Source organism: Rhagoletis zephyria, unplaced genomic scaffold, assembly GCF_001687245.7.
Source record: "Rhagoletis zephyria isolate East Lansing unplaced genomic scaffold, Rhagoletis_zephyria_1.1 Rzeph_scaffold_04382, whole genome shotgun sequence".
In the NCBI taxonomy this organism is placed as follows: domain Eukaryota; kingdom Metazoa; phylum Arthropoda; class Insecta; order Diptera; family Tephritidae; genus Rhagoletis; species Rhagoletis zephyria.
Window position 1 is genome coordinate 5,343 of NW_016161465.1, and position 26,480 is coordinate 31,822.

A 26,480-nucleotide genomic window follows, 5' to 3' on the forward strand; every position below is an offset into this window, starting at 1 on the left:
CAAATTAAGTTTTGACACCCGTTCACTGCATTTTAACAATTCCGTTGGTTAGTGAAAAAATAGTTTTCATAAAATATTTCCTTATATATTCGAAAATAACATTTATAGCGCATCCTGCGATATCTGAGGCAGATTATAAGCTGTAGACAAGAAAACATTGAGGATAGTGGAAAGAGTGTAAGTGCGCAAAAAGAGAATAGAAATTTGGTAAACGACGAATGAATAGAATACGAAATAAAACCTGAAGTATTTGCTGAGGACAAAGAAAAGAAAAAATACCAACAAATATTCAACCCTAGTGGTAATACAAGAATTTTGATGTTTTGTAAGTGGTCCTATTGTTGCGAAGGAAATATGTTAGAATAGTTGACATACCATTTAAATCCTTCGAGTAATATCTTAAGTTTATATGAAAATAATCAAGATCATTTGTTACTATTTGGGGCAATTTTCTTATGCTCAATATTCAGAATTTCAGATTAATTTGTATTAACATTAGGCAACCGATTCACCCTGTGTTTGCATACAACACCTATGAAGACATATGTATATGAAGAATAGGCAATTGCAGAAAATGGGAAACATGGTTCGGTTTTAACTTGCCTTTTGTATGAAGTAAGCAGATTCAAATAAAAGCAGCAAACGAAGAAGACGGCAGCAGAATATATTCATCATCGAGATATATTTCACGCGTAGGGAGACTGACAGTAGGTAGCAGCGGTCACGGCAGCAGTAGTGTAAGGGGCACTTTGGAAAATTGCAAATGAATAAAATTGTGTAATTTCCGATATAATTTTTTTTTAATTTCTTTTAGTTGCTATCAAAATCGTTTGGTCGCACACATCACATTTAACACGAATTCTAGAACATAAGAACAAGCAAGGGTACAAGGGGTAATATCTACCAAGTACAGAGAGAAGACAAAGTTGGAATAAAATGCAACAAGATTGCAGTGAAGAAAGTTGGCTGGAAGAGCAATGTCATCGGGAGATCAACGCCCAACACGACGAACACGAACGCGACTATGTACGGCATCGGGACGCCGCTTTGAGTAATGTATGGGGCGCATTTCAGGATTCGGCTACGGCCGTGGCTCATCTTTACAGAGGTGAGTTAAATCTGCAACATTTCATTGATATACGCTTTAACAACGCATCAACACATGTTTATGCGTCGAACAAATTATCATATTTGGCAATAAAAAGCAAGGACGAATATCCAAATTGTATACATGCTCGCTTTACCCTTATAAATGCACATATGTACGAAAATTAAAGTGCTAAGCAAACTTTAATGATGAAATTCCCTGATTAGTGACCTTTATTAGTGATTAAACGCTTTTATTTTTAGATTTTTGGCAAAAAGAAAAGCAAAGAAATTTACTGATGATAAGTACATGGCTTATTAGAGCAGATAAAAGGCATTCAGGCTGATCAACTTCTAGCAAATCTAAAAAAATGGGTTAAATTTTCCATGAGTTTACACATACTTTCACGACTGGTCAATTAATGAGATCGGAGTGGGGCAGATGTAAAAAAAACTGTGTACGCTTTGTCGTAACTATATGCTACAACTTTTTGGTAATATTCTTGAATAATCCATTTAATTAAAGTAAATTCAGGGCTGCAAACCGCTCCAAAAATTGGTGCGGTTCGGTTGAGTGGTTCGAACCACTTAGAAAGAGCTTGTGCCGGTTCAAGAACCGGTTCACGAGTATCTCTGAACCACGGTTCGGTTCGGTTCAAATGGTTCAATTTATGCTAAAGAATACAAAAGTATGACAAATCATTAATATAAATATTAAAGGCTTTATTATGAGATTCAAATATCCACATATGTATAGTGGTGAAAAATTAGTACCCAGCCAGCAGAGAAACGTACTTTTAGCCGAAATTGCAGGTTTCGTACATTTTTCGTTTCCGGAAATGTTCAGAAAACGATTTTCATATTTGTTCATTTTTCGTATCCGAAAAATGTCATCATCTTATTTCAAAACAATAATTTTAAAATATTTGTTCAAACTGAGCATTTGAAAACATGTATACATATTCGCCAGTAGCTGAGTGTGCAGAGAAGTGTGCTGCTATTTGTTAGCTTTCAGGAGGTCCCAGGTTCGAATTCCGTCAGAAGCAACACATTAAAATTAGTTATTCAAATTGAAATAATTGCTGAATCTTAAATTTGTTTTTTGTTTGGTTTCCTGTAACTATGAAAAAACTTCTGTGAAGTTCATAATGAAATCGTTTTCAACGAAAAAGGGTATCAGAAAAATTTCAGGAAAACAGCCGAAAGTGCATCCGTTTTACAACCATTTTGGATAGTTTTCTGCCCATACGTTTCGGATGAACACTTTAGTGGGAGAATTGGTCTGAAAACGTCCGAAAACGGAATCGGAAAACGGATGAAACATAAGGTTTTTATACGAAATTGTTTCCATTTTCGGATACATTTCCGGATATTTTGCTGGCTGGGTAGGGACGCGACATTTTATCAAATTTTGGCTATTTTTCTTTTGTTTATTATTTTTTAACCGTATAAGTTTTAAACTTTGCGCAGAAATTATAAATAATCTGCAAAGTTTCATCTAAATTGCAAACATTTTAACAAGAATTTCTAGGAAAAATTTGAGTTGATTTTTTTTAATTTTAAAATTTTTTTTGAAAATTTTTCAATTCTTTGTATAGAGGAAAATTCATAATACCTTCAACAAAAAAGTATTTAAAATCAACGCGATCAAGGCGAAATTAGACGAATTTTAATAAACTTTTTAAGATTTGGGCAAATGGGGAGCTTAGTCGAATTGACCCTCAAAATCTTGGCTTAATGTTGAAACTCTCATTTTCTGTAGGCTGGAGCTTACACTATGTAGGCCTTAACTTCATATGTACAAGTATACCTATTAGTGCTGCAAAACCATCGATGGAGCCATCGATGTTATCGGTGGGGCCAACGCTTTAGCCACTATCGATGGCTTATGGGAAATTTGAGCCTATTTTGTGGCCAAAGGTCAATTTATTAACTTGCTTGAAATTAATTTTTTTTTATGTTATCGTACAGAGAATACTTCACCCTCAAACAGATAGTTTCGAAATTTTCTGTAAACGAAAAATGTGCAGCTTGATTTATGTGCCACTTTCAAATGCGTGTATCTCATAATCTATTTGCTGCTTTTCAAAAGTGAAAAGTAGAAAGAAAGAGTGACGGTTAGCACCATATTCACCGATTAAAGCTTGTATTATAGCTTAAAGCTTGGGTTAAAGAAACTTCCGCATTTAAGTGACTTTAAAGTGAAATTGTACAATTAAAAAAAAAAGTTGATTTAGTGTTTTAAAAAAATGTTTAAAAACGTTTAAGAAAACTCATCATAAATCGGTAGAATAGTCCCCGATCTCTTATTTTCCCATAATCTTATGCTGCGATTTTGTGCGATATTAAAGAAATTATAGTTTTTCTTGGGTAACTACTTGGTACAAAATCATGAGTTTTATGAAATAATTCACGGTGTTATAATTTCAAAATTGGAAAAAAACCTATCAGATAACAAGGAGAAAGTTTTAAACTTAAGGTCAGTGGAGGATTCGAGCCGATATTTAAAATAGAACGTACGACGCATCTGTTAATTGGGTTGGGGTCCACTGGAACCCGTGTGACCATTACGCTATTTTTTGGAGATGTGACCATTACCGGTTAATTTTTGCGCGGCAAGGCCACTACTTCTAGTCCTACTACTGGGCCAAGTTTTAAATTGATATATCAACTTTAAGAATTTTGGCCCCAAAATAGGGTAAAATTTCCCATAGTGCAAGCGCTGCCCTTCTAAAAGAACTTTCGAATTTTTGCGATAAATTTTGAATTCTACCCTCTCACATTTTAATACTGGCCATCTGCCAATTTTTGGTAAGGTCCATAGATCGTTTTGATTACTCCGGCAAAAAAAAAGTCGCGTGCTTTTTACCAGACCCACCTACCGACATGTATTTCGACACCCACCGACATATATTTCGACGTACAGTAAATTATGAAAAACCGAAAAAATTAGCTATTTCCGCAATTTACTCGAAATTTTGTACGAGTCAAATGGACGGTTAAAAGCATCCGCCACTTTTTTTTGTGTGCCGGCGCTATTATTCCGTGAGTCGCAGGTCTAAGTATCGGCACATTCCGAACGAAAAATTACACCGAAAATGGCACAACGCCGAAACCGGTTTGTCTCCAAAGCAAATTTGACAAGGGATGATGGAAAATCGTTCCACATTACATTATACTCCTACCCTGTCGGAAACACCAATAACGAAAATGAGAATAACGGCACATGCAGTAACTAATTGATAGAAAAATATTTTCTAATAAAAAAAAATTATTATAATTGTCAATAGCATTTTCAATTTTGATAATTTATTAAGAAAATAGATTTTAACTTCTGTGCTAGAACTGGGAGTTCTTGATAAATAATCAAAAATTGGCAAATTATAAAAATATTGAATTTTTTAAGTGCACAGTATCGGGCTGTAAGTGAAGAATTGAAGATTTTGGTAGTGAACATTTGGTAACTTTTGGTAACTTTTCTTAAGAGATTTTGGTAGAAAAAAATGTTGGCGAGTGGCAATCATGGGCCACCATAATAAACTATCGATATTATCGATGGTTGTCTACAAAACTATCGAGAACCATCGATGGCGCCACTATCGATGGTTTTGCACCACTAATACCTATGGTCGAAATAATATGAGTGCGGCATTTGACTATTTTTCTTTTGTTGGTTTAATGTTCACAAATTTTTATAAAAGTATAGCATATAAATGCAAATTTCAAACATTGTACGAAAATTTAAAAAACTGCAACCTTCAACAACGTTGCATAAAAGCTCTAACTTTTTAATCAGAACTAAAAAAAATAGAGATTTTGAAATTTTGTTTTTGCTGGGGTTGTTAAGCATTTTCTTCCATATATGTAAGAAGAAAATTAAGCATTCTTTATATGGACGAAATTACAACTTGCGTGGTCGCCATCAAACAAAAAAATGTTTGAAGTTTTACTATACCGGATGCATTTTTAGACAAATTTGTGTATTACAAAATTTGAAAAAGGCTTTAATGGATTTTCATTTTGAACCGTACCGAACCATTTTTTGGAATGGTTTTCGGTTCGGTTTTGGCATTTCAAAATGAAACGGTTCGATTCGTGGGTCGGTTCGAAGCCCGAAAAAAGCGACGGTGCGGATCAAAATCCGGTTCGATTCGAAACCGGTTTGCAGCCCTGGGTAAATTTAATGAGAAATGGATTAAATATACGATAACCCAAGCAAAAATTGATGGTTCGCTTTTCTATGTGGCCACCAGCGGACCTAGGGTATTTTTTGTCATCTGGAGATTTTTTTTTTGGGGTTTGGGTAGGTTGGTCGCTTTAAGTTTAAACCATCGCCAGGTTATTCCTCTGCTTTTAATATGTATCTTCCCACTGATGTGTCCAAACGTTGCTCCACTGATACACATATGGTAATACCGCTGCGGGCCAGAACCACGTGTAAAACTTTCTGCTTATATTTTTATCATGCTTCTCATTATTTTCAGTTTTTTATTTCTCATTAAGCGTTATATCAATTTAAAATGTAATGTGTTTTAATGGTTAGAGATCTTAGCGGTCCACAAGTAACAAGGTTATCCCTCTAATTTAATAATTATTAGTTATATGTCAGAATATTATATTCAGATTCTATTTAAATGGCAGGGAACTAAGTTGATGTTGTTGTAGAAGCGTGCAGCCTCTATGGGGTCGGTCCATAGAGACGACGCCGTTAGGGTTGTGGGGTTTTCCGGGCATACTCAGGTAGGAATTTAGCCTGCTGCAGTAGCCAGAGCGAAGTTGGGCTATTGTTGTTCTGGTCTCCCAAGGCATATGGAGCTCCGTCGTGTCAATGTCCGGTGTTTGTGTGCCTAGACCGGCATTCACAGGTCTGGAGTCTACAAAACTCGAGACTCAGTCCCTGTGAATGCCGTTCAGGGCCTGTCTGTAAGCTGACGGGTCCAGAGGCTGCTTAATGAACCTCTGGAATTCGTCCGTCAGTTCATATAGATGCCTCCTGAAGTGCCTCGGCGAGGACTCCTCTGCAAGCAGCTGTCTATTTGGGTGGCCACATCTGTGGCTCCCAGCAAGAAACTGCTTGCAGAGCATAGTGTTGTGCTCCCTAATTGGGAGCATTTTCGCCTCATTGTGGAGGTGGTGTTCTGGTTACATCAGGAGGCATCCAGTCGCTGTCCTAAGTGCTGTATTTTGTACCGTCTGTAGCTTCGTCCACCGCGTCCTACTAGTCCCCGGCGACCACGCTGGTGCTGCGTAGTTTAAAACCGGCCGGCCTATTGCCTTGTATGTTCCCAGCAACGTTTCTTTGTCTTTGCCCCAAGTTCTGCCGGCTAGCGACTTGAGGACCTTGTTGCGGCTCTGTACTTTATTGACAATAGCGGTTGCGTGCGCAGAGAAGGAGAGCAGGCTGTCGAATGTTACTCCGAGAATTTTAGGATTATTCACCGTCGGAATTGGTGTGCCATCGACGTGAATTCCTAGCGGTAGCCTGACCTCCTTCGACCAGGTTGTGAAAAGGGCCGCAGAGGATTTCGTAGGGGAGAGGGCTAGGCACTTTGCAGTGAAGAAGCGAAAAAGTTCAGAGATATCCGTTTACTTTCGAACACAGGTCATCAATTCTATTCCCAGTCGCCATGATCGAGCAATCGTCGGCGTAAGAGACAATCGAGACTCGCTCTGGTGGTTGAGGGAGCCTTGAAATGTAAAAGTTAAACAGTAGTGGGGAAAAGACACCACCCTGTGGAATGCTGTTTTATTTTCCTAAGTTTGTTCGAATTTTCGATTACCGACGAATGTCGACCACTTAAATAATTTGCCGACCACCGTTTGAGCCTCTGTGGGAGAGAGGAAGCCTCTATATCTTCTAGTAGCGTGGAATGGCTGACAGTGTCAAAAGCCTTTGACAGGTCCAACGCTACTAAAATCGTTCTCTCACAGGGACGTTTACGGTTAAGGCCACGAGTTATCTGAGTGCTTATGGCGTTAAGTGCTGTTGTTGTACTGTGCACTTTACGGAAACCATGCTGATGCTTCGCTGGGGTCAAGTGGTTTGTGAAATACGGGAGTGGCAAGGCCTCGAGTGTCTTCGCTACCGGGTAAAGGAGTGTTATCGGCCGATAAGAATCTCCTATGTTGGAGGGTTTTCCCGGTTTGAGCAGTGGGACCACTCTCCCCACCTTCCAGATGTCCGTTAGGTACGCTACCCCCGCAGGACACAAATTTTTCAGCATCAGCATGCATATTCCGTCGGAACCCATGGCTTTGGAGGCTTTCGACTTCCCGATGGCCACCTGAACTTCATCGCAAGTGAAAGCAAGGGGGCACAGGTTGTTGGCAGTTTGTGCAGCCTTCTGGTCACTCGATGCTTGGTTTTGTCCACCGGAGGATGCAGTATGAACTGCCGGCTAAAGTAGCTCGCGCATCGCTTTGGGTCCGACGAGGCATGGTCGCCGAAAGAAATTTCGACTCTGTCGTCGTGCTTCGTCGGATTGGACAGTGACCTCACGGTTGACCAAAGCTTACTCACACCAGAGGTGAAGTTACAGGTCTTCAGGTGTTCTTCCCACTTCTTCCGCTTATGTACGTTCACTAGTTGCCGAATCTCCGCGTTGAGATCCCTGACACGGACAGCCGCTTCGGCAGGGAAATTTAGACGTGGGTCCGTGATGCATCCTGCCGGTACGAAGCGAGCTGCAGCAGCGATGACAGCCCTGCGGAACTTACGTTCACCAAGGTGGACGTCGGTTGGTGTGGGGAGGGCAGCGAAGGTGTTTTCAAAAAAACCGGGAACCCTTTCCAATCAGCTTTTGATGGGTGCGTCGTCGTTCATTATGCAGAATGTCAAATCGTCTATCTGCTCAGCCAGATCGGTTCCCCTACGATCGTTTGACAGGCTTGAGTGCCAAAGATCGTGGTGCGCATTATAGTTCGGTCCTCACCTCTGAGGAGCGCACCTATGACAGGGTGATATTCTGCCGGGTAGCAGGTGACAGGGGATATATAAACGTTGAATATTTCGAGCTCAACATCGCCTGACCGGATATCAATGCCCTGACATTCTAGGGTGGTATCCCTGCGGTCGATGTCTGCTTCGATAAGACGATACTGCACGGTGTGGTGCGTAATGAACGCTAAGCCTCCACCATTATCCCGCTCGCGATCTCGACGGTGCACGTTGTACCCGGCACAATTCAACAGTGTTGAATTGCTGTGCAACTTCGTCTCTTGGACCGCAGCTATCAATATGCCATGCCTTCCCATGAAGGCGGTTATCTCCTCGATCTTGCTCTGAAGCCCGTTACAGTTAAATTGAAGGAGCTTCATGTGGTTCGGGAGACGTGTGGTGATGCGGGGTGTGAGGGATGTGTGTAGTCGTGCCGCGGTTGGCTGTGTGCGCTGCTGAGGTGGTTGTCGCCCTGTAGTGGTGGCGGGAGGCGTCGCAGTTGAGGTCTGCGACCGAGCAGCGCAACACGGGCCCTCGAAATTCCTCGTCCAATCTCGCGTGGTACGCAGACCTGAGCATGCCCTAAAGTGGCACCAGCCAAGTCAGGTGTTGCATTTGACTGATGTCACATTACGGAATATCCTGGTCTAACATACCGTGCAGATTGTAGGAGGAACCAAGAGTTGTTGGCGGCGGCGTGTGGGTGGTGGTGTGGTTGTGTGTGTTCTGTGGTCTGGAGCCGTTGTGGTATGGTCTATTGTGTTATGTTGTTGTGCTGTGGTGTTTATGTGGGACTGCTCAGGTGGACTGCGGTTAGCCGTGGAGGCTGCTCAGTTAGAGCAACAGGGGCCACAAAAGACGTGGCCACTGCCGATGTGTCCGTAGTCCTGAGCAGACTCTGAGGAGACTCCACCCCTCGCAAGCATTGCACAGAGGTGGAGTTGTGGTGTAGTCGTCTCTGGCAGGTTTCTGGCCCTGGGTTTGACTCGATGCCGGCCCTCAGTAGGAGAAAACGTAGCGAATGTAGTTGTTCAACTTCTGAGATACTTCGCCGACATAAACGGGGTTAGATCGCCGAAACAACAGCCCTTTGTCGGGTAAAACCCGAGTCATTCCGGTACGTAGAACCGGCTGTCGTGGGAATGACAATTTTGATAGTTGATTCTACTTTAATGGCAGGGAACTATGTAGGTCCTAATATCGCCAGGTTATTCCTGCAATTTGATAATTATTCGTGGGATTATATTTTTAGGTTACAATTTCCAATAATAGTAGTCAAAATTTATTCCTTTGAAATATTTTGTGTTTCGGTACTTGGAACAGTTACATATGTATGTTGATAAATTGTTATTTCACAGTTAATTTGTTGAAACGATGGTGCCGTTTCAACGGTACGCATTAACTTTTTCATTAACTTGCAAACTTAATTTTCTCCATGTCCACCGTCCGTTTCCGGACAACTTTTTATTTACTCTCAAAACATTTTTGTTGTTGTTGTAGTTGTAGCGGTTTGTTGGAGAGGGTGCTGAAGTACGGTTCACCGTTCAGTTCGGCAAATTTTATTTTGTTCTGAAGCAAACAACTGGTGATATTGTACGATTTTGAGGGCAAATAAAACATGCACCTGGCGGCAAATGCATACAAAGAGAACACGACAACCCAATTCATCAAGTCGTTCGGACAGAAAATCAAAATTAATTTGATCCGAACAAAGAGTGTTCAGCACATATTTGTCGAGTTCTCAGTGAGACCGAGTGGGAAATGAACACGTAAAATTAGTAACAAAATGTGCCCGGACACGAACGGTGAATCCGCCTTTATGTAATTATTATTTTATAGTATTATTATTATATGAAAAAAGGTTTATTCTTAACAGCGGTCGCCCCTCGGCAGGCAATGGCAAACCTCCGAGTGTATTTCTGCCATGAAAAAACAGCTCATAAAAATATCATCGCCGTTCGGAGTCGGCGTAAAACTGTAGGCCCCTCCTCTTTGTGTGACAACACTAAGGTGCACAAGTTTAAATTTCAGCCGCACTCTNGGCAGGCAATGGCAAACCTCCGAGTGTATTTCTGCCATGAAAAAACAGCTCATAAAAATATCATCGCCGTTCGGAGTCGGCGTAAAACTGTAGGCCCCTCCTCTTTGTGTGACAACACTAAGGTGCACAAGTTTAAATTTCAGCCGCACTCTGAAACGTTCCTTAAATTAGCTCTAACGGGCACTTAACTAATGATCGTTAAATCTCACTCACTTTTTTCGTTCATTTTGAAATAAAATATAAAAATAAGTATTTATATGATTTTGCGCGCACTGGCTCAACAGACGCAATGGTTGAGTGAGCAGAGCACTGACGAAAAATATTCTTTTTCCTTTTTTTCTTTATTTTTTTCTTCTTTAATTTTTGTAAACTATCTTTATTGAATTTTCTTGTTTTTTTTTTAACTAATTTCTTTTGATTTATAAATTGTATTGCTTTAGAAAGGAAACAATATTTTTTTTAATTAAATTAAATTGTTTGCTAAAAGATAAACAAGACAGACCAATTCTGGCATCTGTCTTTCAACTCACCTCAGCCTTTCGAGAGACAAAAGTCTTTATATTTCGCCAACTATATATCTTGAAAGCCCTTTTCTGTATTTCGAATAACTAATTGAAAGATGTGCTAATAGTGTTGTTATATTTATCGTTTAGCAATAAGTTTTCTAAAAACTAAACGAAATGAAAAAAATATTTTTTGAAACAAGAGTTTCCAAACGTTAAATAAAATAAAAAATATGAATTTTTTAAGCAATAAAACTTAAAAAAAAATTGTTTTTGTTTAATTGAAAACAAGCAAAAAAATTCATAATCATTCGTTAAAAAGTTAAGTAAATGTTTTTGTTTACTTAATGCCGAATTTCCACTAGGCATTAAAATGACAAAAAATGTATGCCATTTAAAAAAATGCCAAGTGGAAATGAACTTACTGACAATATTCTTTTGATGTAATCACACGATAATTTTTTAATGCCCGACTTTGTCATTTGTCATTTTTGCCATTTAATGCCTAGTGGAAATCCAGCATAACTTTAATGTTCATTGAATGCCGTCCCAGCCAGCAAAGAAACGTAAATTTTGCCCACAGTGCAGTTTAGTTAAATTTTCCCTATCCGAAAACGAATAGAAAAACTCGTACAGTTATCATCAATTTTCGTATCCAGAAACCGTTCGAAAAAGATGATGTAATGTAATTTGAAGCAATAATTGTATTTTATTTGCTCAAGCTAAACATTTGAAAGCATGCATGCGTAGTTGGCAGTGGCCGAGCGTGCAGAGGGTGCCGCTATTTGTTAGCTTCTAGAAGGTGCCGAATTCCGTCACGCGCTTCCTAATTTTATTTTATTTCTTTTGAACCATGAAAAAGTATCTGTGAAGTGCAGAAGGAAAGCATATTGAACGAAAAATTCAATCAGACAAATTTCAGAAAAAACAGCCGAAAACGTATCCGTTTCACATACTGTTGTCTGTACATACGTTTCTGCCGCACACTTTAGTGACAATACATATGTAATTGCGTATGTCTGTCAAATTTAATTCTTTATTTAACTATTTAAAAACACGTTCTGTGAAAACGAAATAAACAAAACTCAGATGATTCTATCTGTGTGTCAGATGAAAATATAAACATTTCTATTTCGTATGTACGTGCATATGTTGACACTTCCATATGTAAAAAGTGGCATGACACACCCAGCAAAAAACACGATTACTACAGAAACGAAAGTGGAAACGAGCTAGGCGATGGGAATCGCTTACCCTTTCGCTTCAAGAAGGCCTTATTTTAACATGGGCATGTCATTGGCGGTAAGCCATTACCCATTACTCAAACGAAGGGAGAACGCATGGATAAACAGAATCCAGAGAAGCGAACAAAGACTGCCTTACAGAGAAACTAATGTAGAATGCCTAGATAAGTACATACTTATTTATATTAAATTGAAATCAGAAAATGTCTTAAAAGATTAAAATTAATCAAAATTTTTATAAATCAGTTTTTATACATACATATGTATGTATGTACTAGCAAATGCCCGCTTGCTTCGCGGCGCCCAATAAGATCTTTTGCGTTGGCCAATTCAAAAATAGCGTTTAGAAACATAAGTAGTCTGTAAAGTAAAAATTTTTTGTTTAAATTGAAACGACTAAAAAACGGAATCCTCCTCACCGATATGCCTAGAATAGTAGCGTTGTGATTCCATATGGAATACTTATCCCTTTCGATGTAATGCGTTTTACCTATGGTCTTATTTCCACCTGTGAGATCTCTGCCAAGCGTGCGTAATATTCTTCTATGATCCTGCGACTTCAGCATTGGCCCGGTGTACCATGTAAGCCAATAAAAGTCCTTATACGGAAACTCAAGAGCACAGATGAGCGTTTTCAATTATAGGAAGGCCACGAATCCTCGCAGGATGAAAAGTTTTCGCGTACATTGGTTAAATGAGTCGTGTGATCTCATGAATATCGTTCAAATGAAGCCATTGATATACCTATCGTGTTCGTTCTTGGACAGATGTGGTCGAATCTTTCCTTGTCAATTCGCCACTTTTACAACTCGTCTTAATATTTATGAATCGGTTGCTTTGAGTCTTTCTGCTGTAATAACGGCCGCCTCGAGCAACTTCGTCAATCGGAGGTAGATGCAAGATCACGCTTACACAGTGTTACGGTCAAAGCAGAACAAACCCGGTGGGGGTTTCTATATATTTCGGGTGCAGCGTCATCCATTGGGTCCCTTTCTGCAAAACCTTTGCTTGTCATGAAATGAATACGAATTATGGATTCCAATCAGATTTTATAAAAAATACGGATTTTCTAAATACCTAAACTCCAGAGGGTCCATTTTTAGCAAAGGAATTTTTCATCATACAGGAAGTCACGGTGCGAATTTGAACGAAATCTGTTAATAAATACGACTTTTATAACTAACTCTACTCCAGCGCCACCAGCGTGTTTTCTAGTAGCCTATAATAGGACCTTCGACAATTTGACTGGCCTCTATTGAGTAGTTTTGAGTTTAATCCGAAAAACGGAAATGGCTATCATTTTATGTATCCTTATCCTTATCCTGAGTTTCTCCCGAAAAAAAAATTCACGGGAAAATTTTAATTCCCCCCATAGTAAGTACATGGAAACCAAAAGCGAAAAGTGATGAAATTCATGATAAGGCTGAATATGTTTCGAATGAAAAAAAAATAATCATGAAATTAATAAACGTTTCGAATGTGTATTAACGAAATAGGTTCATTAATACGGCTTTTATAAATTACTCGACTCCAGCACCACCTAGCGGGTCCGTTTTTAGCAAGTGCTGTTTTCATCTTAGTGCTTACGAAATCGGTTCATAAATACGACTTTTATAAATAACTCGACCCCAGCGCCACCTACCGAGGTTTCTGGTAGCCTATAATAGGACCATATATGCAAGGTATAACCTCTGAAAATTTGACTGAAATCTATGCAGTAGTTTTTGAGTTAACTCCGAACAACGGAAACGGCTATTATTTTATATATATAGATTTAGGAATTTTGATTTTACTTAAAAATCGGTATGTACATACATGCATATTTAATTATGCTTAAAATTGTACTTCATCACTCTTGTACTTCACTTCATTGACTGACTTCAACTTCGCTGCAAATTGAACAAAGCAAAACATGATTTTTATGCGAAACAAATTTACACAGAAAGTAACGGTAGAAAAATAAGTTTTGGATATTAGTTCTATTTTGCAGCTAACTACGATGCAGCAGTCTAGCAAAGAAGCGAAATAAAAAAAAAATATTGTAGGACATTCTACTTTGCATTCCCTGAAATGAAGCAAAGAGGCGAAACAAATAAAATATTGTAGGACATTCTACTTTGCATTCCCCGAAATGAAGCAAAGAAGCGAATTAAGAAATAAATATTATAGGACATTCTACTTTGCATTCCCCGAAATGAAACAAAGAAGCGAAATAAATAAAATATTGTAGGACATTCTACTTTGCATTACCGGCAATACCTATCGTGTAAGAACATCTTAACGAATATTTAACTGACTCTGAGAGAGAATTTTTTCAAATCGTTACTGAGGGACACCTTAAGTAATCATTAAACGACTCTGAGTGCGGATGTTTGTGTTATATTTAATGAAACGACTTAATTTTTTGTGTATATTAATCCAATATTTGCTTAAAAAAAGCAGTCGACAGGCCAGCACGACCATACTCGTCGAGGAGCGATCTTTGGAGATTCATTCAAGATTTAACCCCCCTTATTCTAGAACCCGAATTTTCGTAATTCGTAATTCGTACCTACGCTACGAAAAACGAAAAATCCACATGCTGCAACCCTTGCGGAAACATATGCAGCATTGCCAGCTATCAGTTGTTTTTCGAAGATTACTGAATGAAGGAAAACGAAGTGGAAAGGAATTAAAAAACACTCATGAAGTGCTTATTCATAGTAAAATTGTTTGATTTTACATATTTTGAAGGAAACGATGGATTCTAATGCATTTGCAATTATAGCAGCGGAGTAAGAGCGCGCAATGGGAATGATTTCACAAAGATATGCGGAGCTGTCGGGCATAGTAACCAGTGTTCCCGCGCCGTCTCAAGAAAATGTATCCCTGACCAAGCCAAAAATGTATCCAAATGTATCCAATTTTCTTTTTTTACATATACATCTCATAACTTGTAAGAAAACCAAACATTTTCTGAAAAAGACATAATTTAACCCATGCCAAGGACTTGGAATACATGTGCATAAAATCAAACATTTGTAATTTCAATTTATAAAGTACATTTTTTGTGCATAAGTATTTTGCAAAGTAAATATAATAAATAGCAAGTACACTCTAAAAAGAGCATGTAAAACTACTACTGAAAAGTATCTATTTTTCAACAAGAATCTGTATAAATATACGTATAGGATGTTCTGTATTTGATTTTGAACTTGAGATCTTTAAAATATACACATAAATACACATATGTAGAATGTTTAAAATTGCAAAAATTTTCAAAATACAAATACATTTCCCACTAATAATAAACATTACTTTATTTTAAACATTTTATGTGTAAAAGTAAACAGGCAATGATTAATTTTATTACACGGCTTGCAAATTTGCATACATTAAAAGAGGAAACTGGTTACTTCTCTGAATATGCGCAAATAAACAACATTTTTTAGAGCGTATTTAAAGTATTTTCAGTAAAATTCATAAAAGTTTCCTTAAATAAATCAAATTTAGTTTTTTAAACTACATTGAAATCTTCATTCTTTTTAAATTAACAAATGAAAATATGTGATATGAAAGAGATTACTACAGAAAGAGTATAATTTACTTACATATATCGTCGTTTAAAATACAAAACCGCGTATCGTCATTCCGCAAAACCGCGTAACTGACATTTGCTGCCAAAAATTGGATTTGCTCACACAAGCTCTTGGCTTCGTCCTGAAATATACTAGCCAGAAATGCGATTGCTTTATAAAAAATAGAACCATTTTGAAATATAAATATTTTTACTCTCTAGAAAATAATTTACGCAACGTCACATACGCGGTTTTGCATTTTGTTGATACGCGGTTTTGTACTTTAAACGACGATATGTATGTATATTAAGATCTTGCTTAAAGCATCCTTTTAAGCTAATTAAAGCAATTGAGCTTATACCTATTTTGGTGAGATCTCTTCATATGTTCATTGCTTCGTTCACAAAAAATAAAATGCTTTAATTTCACGCTTAAGTAGCGATGCTTTATACGTTTAGAAAACGTAATGCTTTCTACCATCTTTAATGAAAACCGATTTTTGAACGAAAAAAACTTTATAGGNTAATCCTTTGATTACACGTGTATGTTAAAGTTTTTGGATTCGGGTTATGCGTTTGGAGACAACAACCGAAAATCATTGTACAAATAACTAAATCGGGCCCAAGTTTCTCGATAAGGGGCAACAAAGATTCTTTTTTGCTCGTTTATATAAAGCAGTGGATAAAAATATACGTATATGCGAAAGGCAAATTTATCTGCTTAAATGAACACCACTAATATTTCCTGCAAACACACATCGATTTACATCTTTTATCTCGCCTCCGACACAAAAATTACGCAAAATTACGCAAAAAAGCTTACTCGTTCGTTTTTAGGCATGCCATTGTTACGAATTTCGAAAGTTCGAAAATACGATTCGGATTGCAGCATACTATTTCTAGCAAAATCCGAATACGAAAGAGTTGCAGAATAGGGGTGTAAATTTCAAGTACAGTTAAGATTTTGACAGAGAACGAAAGTACATAGATATATGCTGCATCATCTTCTAAGCGAATTTTGTTCTAAAAAGCGTGTCAAACGTGGCAATATTTCCAACTTTTCCACGCAATGCAACTGCGACTACAACTTAAGGACCACAAATCGATGCAATGTGGACAAAAATATGGAATTTTCGCGCAGGAAACTGGAAGTCGGTAATACGACCAAAATACAAGCACAGACTATACAAATATTTTTTTTATACATTATTAGGCTACTGTTTGGTTATTTTTTGCTTCAGTTTTTTACTTAGCTTAATGGTGTGTGCCTTAAATGGTGCATATTACATTTTCACAAGAAGGTAACAGACAAAGACAATCGCGAATTTCACGTGAACAAATATTGCCAAAAATTATAAAGCAAAACAAAAACAATTTTTCCCATTTTGTTTTTTTTTTTTATTTTGCCTGTTTAATTATGGGAACGATTTATTCACATGGAGTTGGTGATAAGGCTGAATTTTTTGTGCTTACACACATCAAAAAACTTATGTCACGAAATTAATAACGTTTCGTATGAATAAAAATAAGCAGTTGCTTTTTCTTTCAAACTCGATTTATTCCAACAAAATTGAAGTAAAAGGTATGAAATTTTCAGAAAAAATAGTCGCTTAGTGTTCATTCATACGGCCAAATGAGTTAAAAATAGTTTCGAAAGTAGAAAACTTATAATTTTGCCTTTTAAAACTTCTTTTTAAATGGCATCTCCACTTATAGTACTAACGCTTTATAAAAAAGTAGCAAATTTTCCAAAAAGCGCATATTCAACAAAATTTCAAAGATAGATTTGGACTAATTGTTTAATAACCGATGCATGAGCCCAGAATCTCGAACATGAAAATCGAGATGTCTCATTTAATAAAAATATGTTGCATTTTATTTTAGTGGTTATTTCTTTCAAATCGAGATCGATAATAAACTTTTGTAATTAGATTGTAAAAGCAATGGAAAAGATACCAGGTCTGAAAGTTGAAAATAAAAATTTTAATAGTTTCAGGGAGTGTTTTTTAGCCTATCAATCAGAAATAGATAAATGTAGACATAGATATCGTTGTTTAAAGTACAAAACCGCGTATCAACAAAATGCTAACCGCCAATGAAGATAACGCGGTGTATGTGAGGTCCCACAAATTATTTTCCTGAGAGTAAAGCCATTCATGTTTCAAAATGGTTCTCTTTTTTTATAAAGCAATCGCATTTTTGGCTAGTATATTTCAGGATGAATGGATAAGGCTTCAGCCAAGAGCTTGTGTGAGCAAATCCAAAATTTTTGGCAAATGTCAGTTACGCGGTTTTGCAGAATGACGATACGCGGTTTTGTACTTTAAACGACGATATGTTAGATCAGTTCTGACCCTATTATGTGAAGAAAAACTAAAACGACCACAAAGAAAGTGCTGGAGTTGCCAAATCTAGCACTAGAGTTGATAGAATGAAGAACGATTATGATCAAGGTCAAATACATATACGGACCACGATAACAAAAGCTTAAATAATCTAGATGCTGCCCTTTTTCAGTTTACCACATTATTTCTATATATCAAAGCCCTAAATAGTACTCATTCCTTTTCACGTAGTTAATATGTATACGTTCTAAAGAGCGATGTACATAACACAAGCGTCTTGACAAACTAATTGAAATATCCCTTTGCTTCAATCCATTTGTGTTGTCTATGGGGTTTAGCTTGAGGGAAGTATGAGAAAAATCAAAATTGCTTCATTTGCTGGCCGCCTTGTTGACGTTTAATCGAACCGCTTGCGATGTGGATAGTAAAATCGCCTCATTTGCAATGGAATTTTCACCTAGTGAGGACGTAAGGGAGAAAACCAAACTTTTATACAGTGTGAACCGCAAGAAAAATAAAATTCTGCGCTTGAACGGCTCATGTTTGCATGTTGTATGGCAAAATAGGGAAATCATGTTGGAAGTATGTTTTGCTTGTGTGGTATATTTCGCTCTTAAATATGAGCCAACACGGACTATAAATATGGTATTTTCAAATATCTCGACTCCTGCGCCACCTATCGGATTAACGCATCGGTGTTGCATTGTCATCGGGTTCTGAGCCAACTGTGAAGTTTCAAGTCTTTAGGTTATCGGGAAGTTGGTGAAAAATTTATTGCAAAATGTGCCCCTAAAAACATAGATATGTACGTGCAGAGCAAGTTAAATAAAAGCTGTAAAAAAGTAGTAACTTTTTGAACAGCGCAATCAAATTTGATTTTCCGTTCATGATTGCCGTTGAGAAAATTAATCTTTCACCCTCTCAAATTCCTAACCAAAGCGCACGGCAGTGCGCGCTAGTGACGAAAGCAGCCGCAGTAGCATCGCTTATATATGCACGAGATTTGGAAGTTTTTATCCAGATGTCCAATCGACATGGTTGAGGTATCGCTGGAAAGGTCTTGCAGAGTCTGTCCAGAACATCTTCTATCCTATTAAAGTACTCATATTTCTTTATATTGCCGAGTAAATGTTTTCTCTTCATATGGATAACTCTGTTCTCATCTTAACAAAAAGCTGTTTCTAATGGTCTGATTATGCATGCTTCGCACAACTTCGCATAAACTTCAAACTCTAATTTCGTATGTACTTTGTATGTATTCCATTACCCAGAAATTAGCAGAACTTTTAAAAACTTAGCGATCTGTTAAGTTAGATTTTGCTTCACATTTTCTTAAGTTACTTATTTATTGCACTGGTACAAATAGTTTTGCGAAGTATGCATATTCAGACCTTAAGCAAGAATGATAGAAGGTACGTTCGTTTAAAATCTCCAGTAAAAAAATATCTAACAACGAAATTCCACCGAAATGTTATCTGCTCTCTCATAAGCGCAAAATATCCAGAATAGTACGCGAACAGAAAATTAGCAGAAACTTGCAAGTTGGCGAACAGCTGATAGAATTTTGGTTTACATTCAGAAGTGTAAAATTTAAAACGTACGAAAACTCACCACAAAGTGTTATCCTGACACAGTTGGTTGATTAAACGAATAACTACGTACTTCTTACAAGTTTAATTAGTCGCATTTTATAATTTTTAACTTTCAAACCGCCAATCCAATTTTGTGTTTTGCGTAAATTCCTACCAGCTGTTCGCGAACGCATAATGCTTATCAGTGCTGCCGAAAGTACTACTATAGGAGTTTTTTACTACTATCGTGCCATTCATACTCCCGTACTCCCCAATGACCGATTATACTACTATTTTGCCAGACAGTTTACTTTTTTGATAAACTTTATAAGGTAGCTCAAACGATGTCGCATCGAACGCTGCCAAACCTTATTGCTTGGAATGATTTCCGATCATACTTTTCGTTTCAAGTTTTATTAAAGTTTCTTAAGCCATAATGCAGCATTGTTCAAAACTTACGACTGCAGTGATGGATTTATATTGGGTATACAATTCTTTTTCACTCTTGGTGGAAAAAACATTTATTGTTACTCCACAACAAGCTTTTCAGACGTTGTGGCTTTTGGCGCTCAAGCCTTAATATAAAACGTATAGCGGAATAGAGCGCTGCACGCCTGAAAAGCTTGTTTTGGAGTTGTACCCTAATAAGGGCGGTGTTATCACTTGCGAAGCGAATGATTTTGGCGAAGCGAACGGTTTGGCGAAGCGAATTAAACGGCAGAGAAGGCATTAAAAGTGTTCGCGATGCAAAGAACTTTCACAAGCTGGTAAAAAAGAACACTCTTAATGCATATTTAAGTTGCGTCCGGCAATCCATTCGCTTCGCCAAACCGTTCGCTTCGCCAAATTCATTCGCTTCGCAAGTGATAATACCGCCCTTAAACTACACTACAAATACATATGGTCAAAAATTTGGGAACGAGGAAAGCGGTGAGACAAATTTTTCTTTGAATCACGTGTCAAATCTGACGTATTTTGTTAATATACATCGTTATGCCGTAGATGATTTGTTGATGAGCGTTACTATGATATAGACATAGTGCAGCGAGTTAAAATTCAGCGGCTCCGCTGGTTGGCCATGTCGATCGAATGGACAGAAACGCTCCTGCTCTAAAAGTATTCAACGCGGGCCGTGATGCCGGTAACAGAGGAAGCGCCAATAAAGAAAAAGAAGAAGAAGTAATGTCTTTACTAATTAAATAAAGAAAATTCCCTTCATTTTGCAAGAGGTGGTCTCGCGAACAGCTGTATCGATTTTTTTGAAATTTTGGGCAACTACTGCAGACTTTCTAGGGATGATTATAGGTTGATAATAATGTCGATATATCAAGATAGTGTGGCATCTCCTATACAAATCGAATTTTTCATACCGTATATCACTGAATCTATTTGTTTTAGAGCGCTGGAGTCGAGTTATTGGTAAAAATCGTCGGAGATACTAGGGATCAAAGTCAAATTACCACCGTTAAATCAACCAGCAGATAGGGGTATTTGGCCGATTTATGCGGCCAAAATTATTTGTATGAATATTTCCACTCGAAATGTTTAGAAAAAACGTATTTGACATATAGAATTGTAGATGTTTAAAATCAAGTAAATATAAGGGGAGAACGTCCAATTCTTCCATCAAAACATAGAAAATAAAGTTGATGATAAGAGGTTATTCCAAAAATCGATTTGTGCGAATAAGCTTCAAAAGTTGCTGATTTAGCGCAGTTTTCGTGTTTCTGTAAATTACCCTTATATGGAAAGTGGGCGTGGTTATCACCCAATTGCAAGGATTTTTAGCAGGTATCTTAGATATAGCCTAAGCAAGGCTCATACCGTGTTTGGTACGGATTGGTGAAGCGGATACTGAGATACAGCATTACGTTGAAAGTTGACGAGACCACTCCCATTTTCCAAAAATTTCATAATAAGCCTAATTTGTTCAAAAATTTTACTTCGCATACCAATTTTCAACAATTTGGATACAATATTTACTGAAATATCGTAGATTTATCTAAATTGACATTTATCTAAATTTAAAAGCTTGTATACCCAAAACTATTTCTTTAATCATCATTTATATAACACCAATGTAAAGGAAAACAAATGTTTGTTCCGAAAGAACAATATTAACAAAACTTTTTCCAATAGACATTTTAGTAACGCAACGCCAGGTAACGTCACGTCAGATAATTCAGCTGATTAAACATACAGCTGTGGTGTAGTGGTAAGCAGTGCGTTCTTTCACTCATCAGCACCTGGGTTCAAGCCCTGGTCAAAGCAACATAGCAAAAAATATAGAAAAAAGTTTTTATGCAGTTTGGAAATACCCAGATATAATGCGCGAAGGAATTTCTTGTCCAGGACATAAGATCTGTACCGTTCACTCGATTTTCAAAAATTGGGTATCAAATTTAAGGGATTGGCCTGCAGATGTGCAAACTGTGCAAACTTCAAAAGGAGTTGCTACCTTTGAACAATTAAATTTAAAATATTTAATAATCAATGCCATCATATCCGTACCGTTAACCGCACCGGTTGAGGTTTAACTTTTTTGGAAAGTGTTGCCACCTTCTAAAAATTTATATTCAAATTATTTAAAACCGTAAATCAATTATTACAAATGGGTATCAACCGATATGAATGGTTTTGAAAGCTTTGTTTCTTTACTTTACTATAAAAGAGTTGTCACCTCTTTAAAAAAATAAAATTCAGTTTGAATTAAGGGAATTAGGTAAGAGAAATATGCATCAAAATATGGTGCCAAACGAAAGGAGTTTCAGAAGGTAGTATGTAGTTTGAAAATATTTTGAAAAGGGTTGCCACCAACTTGGAATGTCGAATTTAGTTAACTTATACTCAATTTATATGAAATATCAAAATATGGATGTCAAACTAAAGAGTGTTAAGAAATCTTAAGTTTGAACACCAAGGATGTTGAGTTGTTGGAAGAGGGTCGCCACCGGTTTGAAAAGTTAAATTCAAATTATGTAATACGTTAAATACATTATTTAAATATGGGTATCAATCGAAGGAGGTTTAAAAACTCTTTATTTCTGAACTATATTTAGCGGTGTTGCCGCATATTTAAAAAAAAAATCAAATTCAACTTAAGTTATCAGTTAATTAAAATATGTACCGCAATATCAGACGAACGAGAGTTAACAAGGTGTTAACTTGAAAATACTTTTTGAGAGGCCTGCCACCTGTTTGAAAGGTCTAACTTAGTTAACTATTAATTAACGAGAGAGTTTTAAGAAATGTTTAGTTTGAACATTTAAAATGTTATTGAGGGGTTTCAAGCGGTTTGCCATATGTTTAAAAAGTTAAATTTAAATTATTCAATAAGCTAAATTAATTACTAAAGGATAAGTATCAATCGCAATGGGTTTGAAAACTCTTTAGTTCATCAGTTTATTGAAATAAATGGGTATCACAATGTCAGACAAAGGAGATTTAAGAAGATTTTTAGTTTAAAAATTCTTTTGAAAAGGATTTCCACCTGTTTAAAAAGTCGACTTTATTTAACTTATACATACATGAAATATTAAGATATGGGTGTCACTCGAAAGAATCGAAAGGTATTTATGAAATCTTTGATTAGGCTGGCCACTTTTTCGAAAAGTCATATCGATCTAACTAAGTATATATGTATGTTATATGAGAAGACATTTTTTGTGATTTGTACCCTTCTCTCGAATTTCAAAAATGAGAGGTCAAATTGAACACCTGTAGATCTTTTTATCGGGATAGGGTTATTTGAAATTTGATGCAATTAAAAACCTGCACTATGCGAGACCTTTCTACACTCCGAAACGGCTGCACGGATTTAGATGATGATCTCTGACTAAGATTTGGAATATTTTTTAGGTTAGGGAAATTCCAGTTTGGGCGTTTTAACACCATACGGGTTCACTAGTTTTTTTATAACAGCGCTTAAGCGCGGTACTTCTATTATAAGCGCCATTTGGATATGAAAATGGATTCTTCTGCAAATCTAATGAAATGATTTACAGACGCACATTTTCTCAGTACACGTTTTCGGCTATTTTACTGTCTGGGTCCCATATATGTATAGTATAATAATAAGTACATACTTACGTAGTACATTTATAAAATTTACATGTATGTATATTACATTCATTTATTTTTTAAATTTACAGAGCGTTCTTCGAATACGTACCCGGATACTGGCGCATTATGGCTTCCATTTCAAACAGCTGCGGGCACTGTCACAACGCTATACAAAGGTATAAAAACGTAGAAATGTAGTATCTCGTAAACTTTAAATGGACAAAGATATGTTGAATGGGTTTCGTCAGGTACCATAAAATTATAGTGTGATTTTCCCACTAGCGACAAAGGTGTTTAATTTGCCCCATATAAATAAATTAATTATGATATTGTAACAATCGGCCCAAGGACATAAAATAACACGAAATTCTAACTTCCTGCCGTACAGCTCAAACAGTAACTGCTGATTCGAAATACTTAATCGGGCAAAATCTATAAAACAATTTCAGTTTTGAGGGTCTAAGCACAAAATAGCAAAAGAATATAGAATTTAGTCCGTATAAAATATATAAGAATCGGCTATTATATTCTGTGCCGCAAAATATTATCAGTAAATGTTATTTAGAATTGGACCGGTCTTTTAAAGGTCCACTCTGCCTTTGCCTACACAGATAAAATATAAAGTACTCTTTACAAATTGATCACTAACAAATTTCCCAATTTTAATTTTGTGCTTTTTCGTGTATACAGAAGCATGCGATGGTGTCAAACGTACCAGTGATTCAGCTGTACAATGCGGCTATCAACGGCGCACGCGGGAATTGGCTGATTGGGCAAGAAGTAAAAAACGTCGTATGATACGTCGCGAGGATCTGTTAGCCTATTTGGCCGGCAAGCCGCTAACAAATACTACTCGTCGGTGAGTCGCCGCTAAAGTGGCGAAATCAAAAATACAAATCAGAAAACTCAAAACACATCCGAACAATAACAAATTTCGCAGTAAAAATGAAGGCATAAACTATATGTATCTTGGTGTTTGTTTGCTTTTTTTCTACAGATCACCAAAGCCAGAACATTCGCACACCCATTCAAACACTGGCGCTGTGTTCAACACAAACGCATCAAATCATTCACCGCCTCATATGAACTCCACACACCATCATAATGCTCAGCATCAGCATCATCCAGCAACTGGCGGTGCTACCAATGAGCCAACCAATGATTTGCACACATTCAAAGAAGCGCTTGTCTTGCGGCCACGGTAAGGAGTTTTAACTTTCTAAAAGTGGTAGATGGTTTTATATCAAACGTATTTTATTTATTTTAGTGGACCCGAACTATTTGCATTTGTCGCCAACGAAATTGCCCGTCATTGTAAACGTCCAGCAAGCCCAATCGATGATAAAATGGATATCTGCCATTATAGCAGTAAACGTCAGCGTTTTATGTAGAAATATTGAATTTAGCTTACAAAGATAGTGTTACTGCAATTTACGCATAGTTAACCATTGAAATGGTAGTCACATGTAACCGAAAAGGATACACAAGCAAAAAATATATGTAAATTAGACCATCTCAAGGAAATACAAAAACTATTCAATACACAATATAATAACCACAATCGGCGATAAATGGCGGTAAGATTGAAAACGAATCAAATTATACTTGAATTCAAAATTTACTGAATGCGCGAAATGCTCGTTTAGTATATAAACGCTTAATGTTATTTCTACAAAATATATATTTGAAGAACGTAAGAAAGAGATGATGGAAGTGCTAGTGCTAGTACTTCCAATCTACTCTTTACTAAGTGAATCTAGATACTTTCGTAGATATCGGTAGAATAGCATACATACGATTGCGCCTTGGAACTTCTTCAGTAAAATATATTAAATTGGATTGATTTTTTAATACGAGTATTGAATTTAAAGTAAAAATTTTCTTAACTAAAGTGATATGAGCGTCACCAATTAGATTACAAGTTATAAGAAAAACATTTTTGATTATTAACAATTTATTTATACATATTATCGCAATGGATCGTGATTAGTTTAAGCATAGTCACTGAAACATGCTATAACAACTAGCATATGCAAATTCCGTAAATTTACGTGCATAACTACATACATATCGTTACCTTAATATAGAAAACGCTTTCTTCCGAAATTCAGCTTTGTACCAAGGTCGGTAGATTGCTCTCTAAAGGCCTAATATAATTTAAAACAAACTACTATATTAAAAATAAGTTTCAATGTTTATTAAAGTCAGGATTTTAAGAAATTCCCCACTAAAGGACTTTAGTTTTTAAAAAGTTTTATAAATTTTATCTAGACACACAAATTGTAGATAGGGCTTTTCTGTATTAAGGTATTGATTTGGATGTTGTAATCTCCATGTATACAAATGCATACATATGTACATATATATATATATATATATATATATATATATATATGGAGTACTTTTATGGACATGCATTGAAAAATAAAACGTGATTCGAACTATGCACACAAGTATTTAGAATCTATTTTGTGGTTTGTTAAAAGTTTATTACGTTTAAGTTAAATAATCTACTTATAATAAGTACTACTATTTAAGCGTTGGGAATTAATATCAAACATCTCTCAATTCACATCCTATTTGAATGCGTTCTAAGCGTAAAAATACTGTACCATTAAAATGGTATATATATTCGTGAATATAAGTATTGAATAAAATTTTGTGAAGAGAAATCATAATCTATTGGAAACTAACAATCTCAAAATACTTTTATTTACATACTTCATTAAAAAGTTGTTTCATGATATTAATATGATAAGGTTACATTCGGTGGGTTATAGTTTCGATTCCAGGTTCTAGCAACAAACAAAAATGGTTTGTCTCATATCGGTCGTCCCTCGGCAGGCATTGCCAACCTCCGAGTGTATTTCTCCTGTGAAAAAAAAAACTTTTATAAATATCAATTTAGAGTTCAGAGTCGGCGTGGAACTGTAGGTCCCTCAATTTGTGTCAAAACAGTAAGACGCAATACGCAAATTGGAGGAGAAGGTCGACTAAACATACTTTAAATCAAATACAGTAGCCGGCAAAGAAAGACACATGACTTTTGCTTTTCAACCGTAGAAACGGAAACGCTATTAGTTCTAGCGACTTTAAATTCATTACTTGCCTCTCTGTGTAGAGCCGGATCCATCG

The 26,480-nt window shown here is 36.7% G+C and overlaps 1 protein-coding gene across 4 annotated transcripts; it reads left to right on the forward strand.

Moving 5' to 3' along the window:
* Window positions 1-26,028, forward strand: LOC108370666 (UPF0472 protein C16orf72 homolog). 4 transcript variants are annotated; one of them, XM_017626044.1, is made up of 7 exons: window positions 1-325; window positions 500-737; window positions 815-1,108; window positions 23,435-23,521; window positions 24,036-24,204; window positions 24,343-24,546; window positions 24,613-26,028. In XM_017626044.1, the coding sequence occupies exons 3-7, from the start codon at window positions 937-939 to the stop codon at window positions 24,734-24,736; spliced, it is 756 nt and encodes a 251-aa protein (XP_017481533.1). In that variant the 5' UTR covers window positions 1-325; window positions 500-737; window positions 815-936; the 3' UTR covers window positions 24,737-26,028. The 4 variants fall into 4 exon arrangements, with proteins under 4 accessions (XP_017481533.1, XP_017481534.1, XP_017481532.1 ...); XM_017626045.1 differs by having other exon boundaries at window positions 1-177; window positions 471-737; XM_017626043.1 differs by having other exon boundaries at window positions 1-177.
* The last annotated feature ends 452 nt before the right edge of the window (window positions 26,029-26,480 follow it).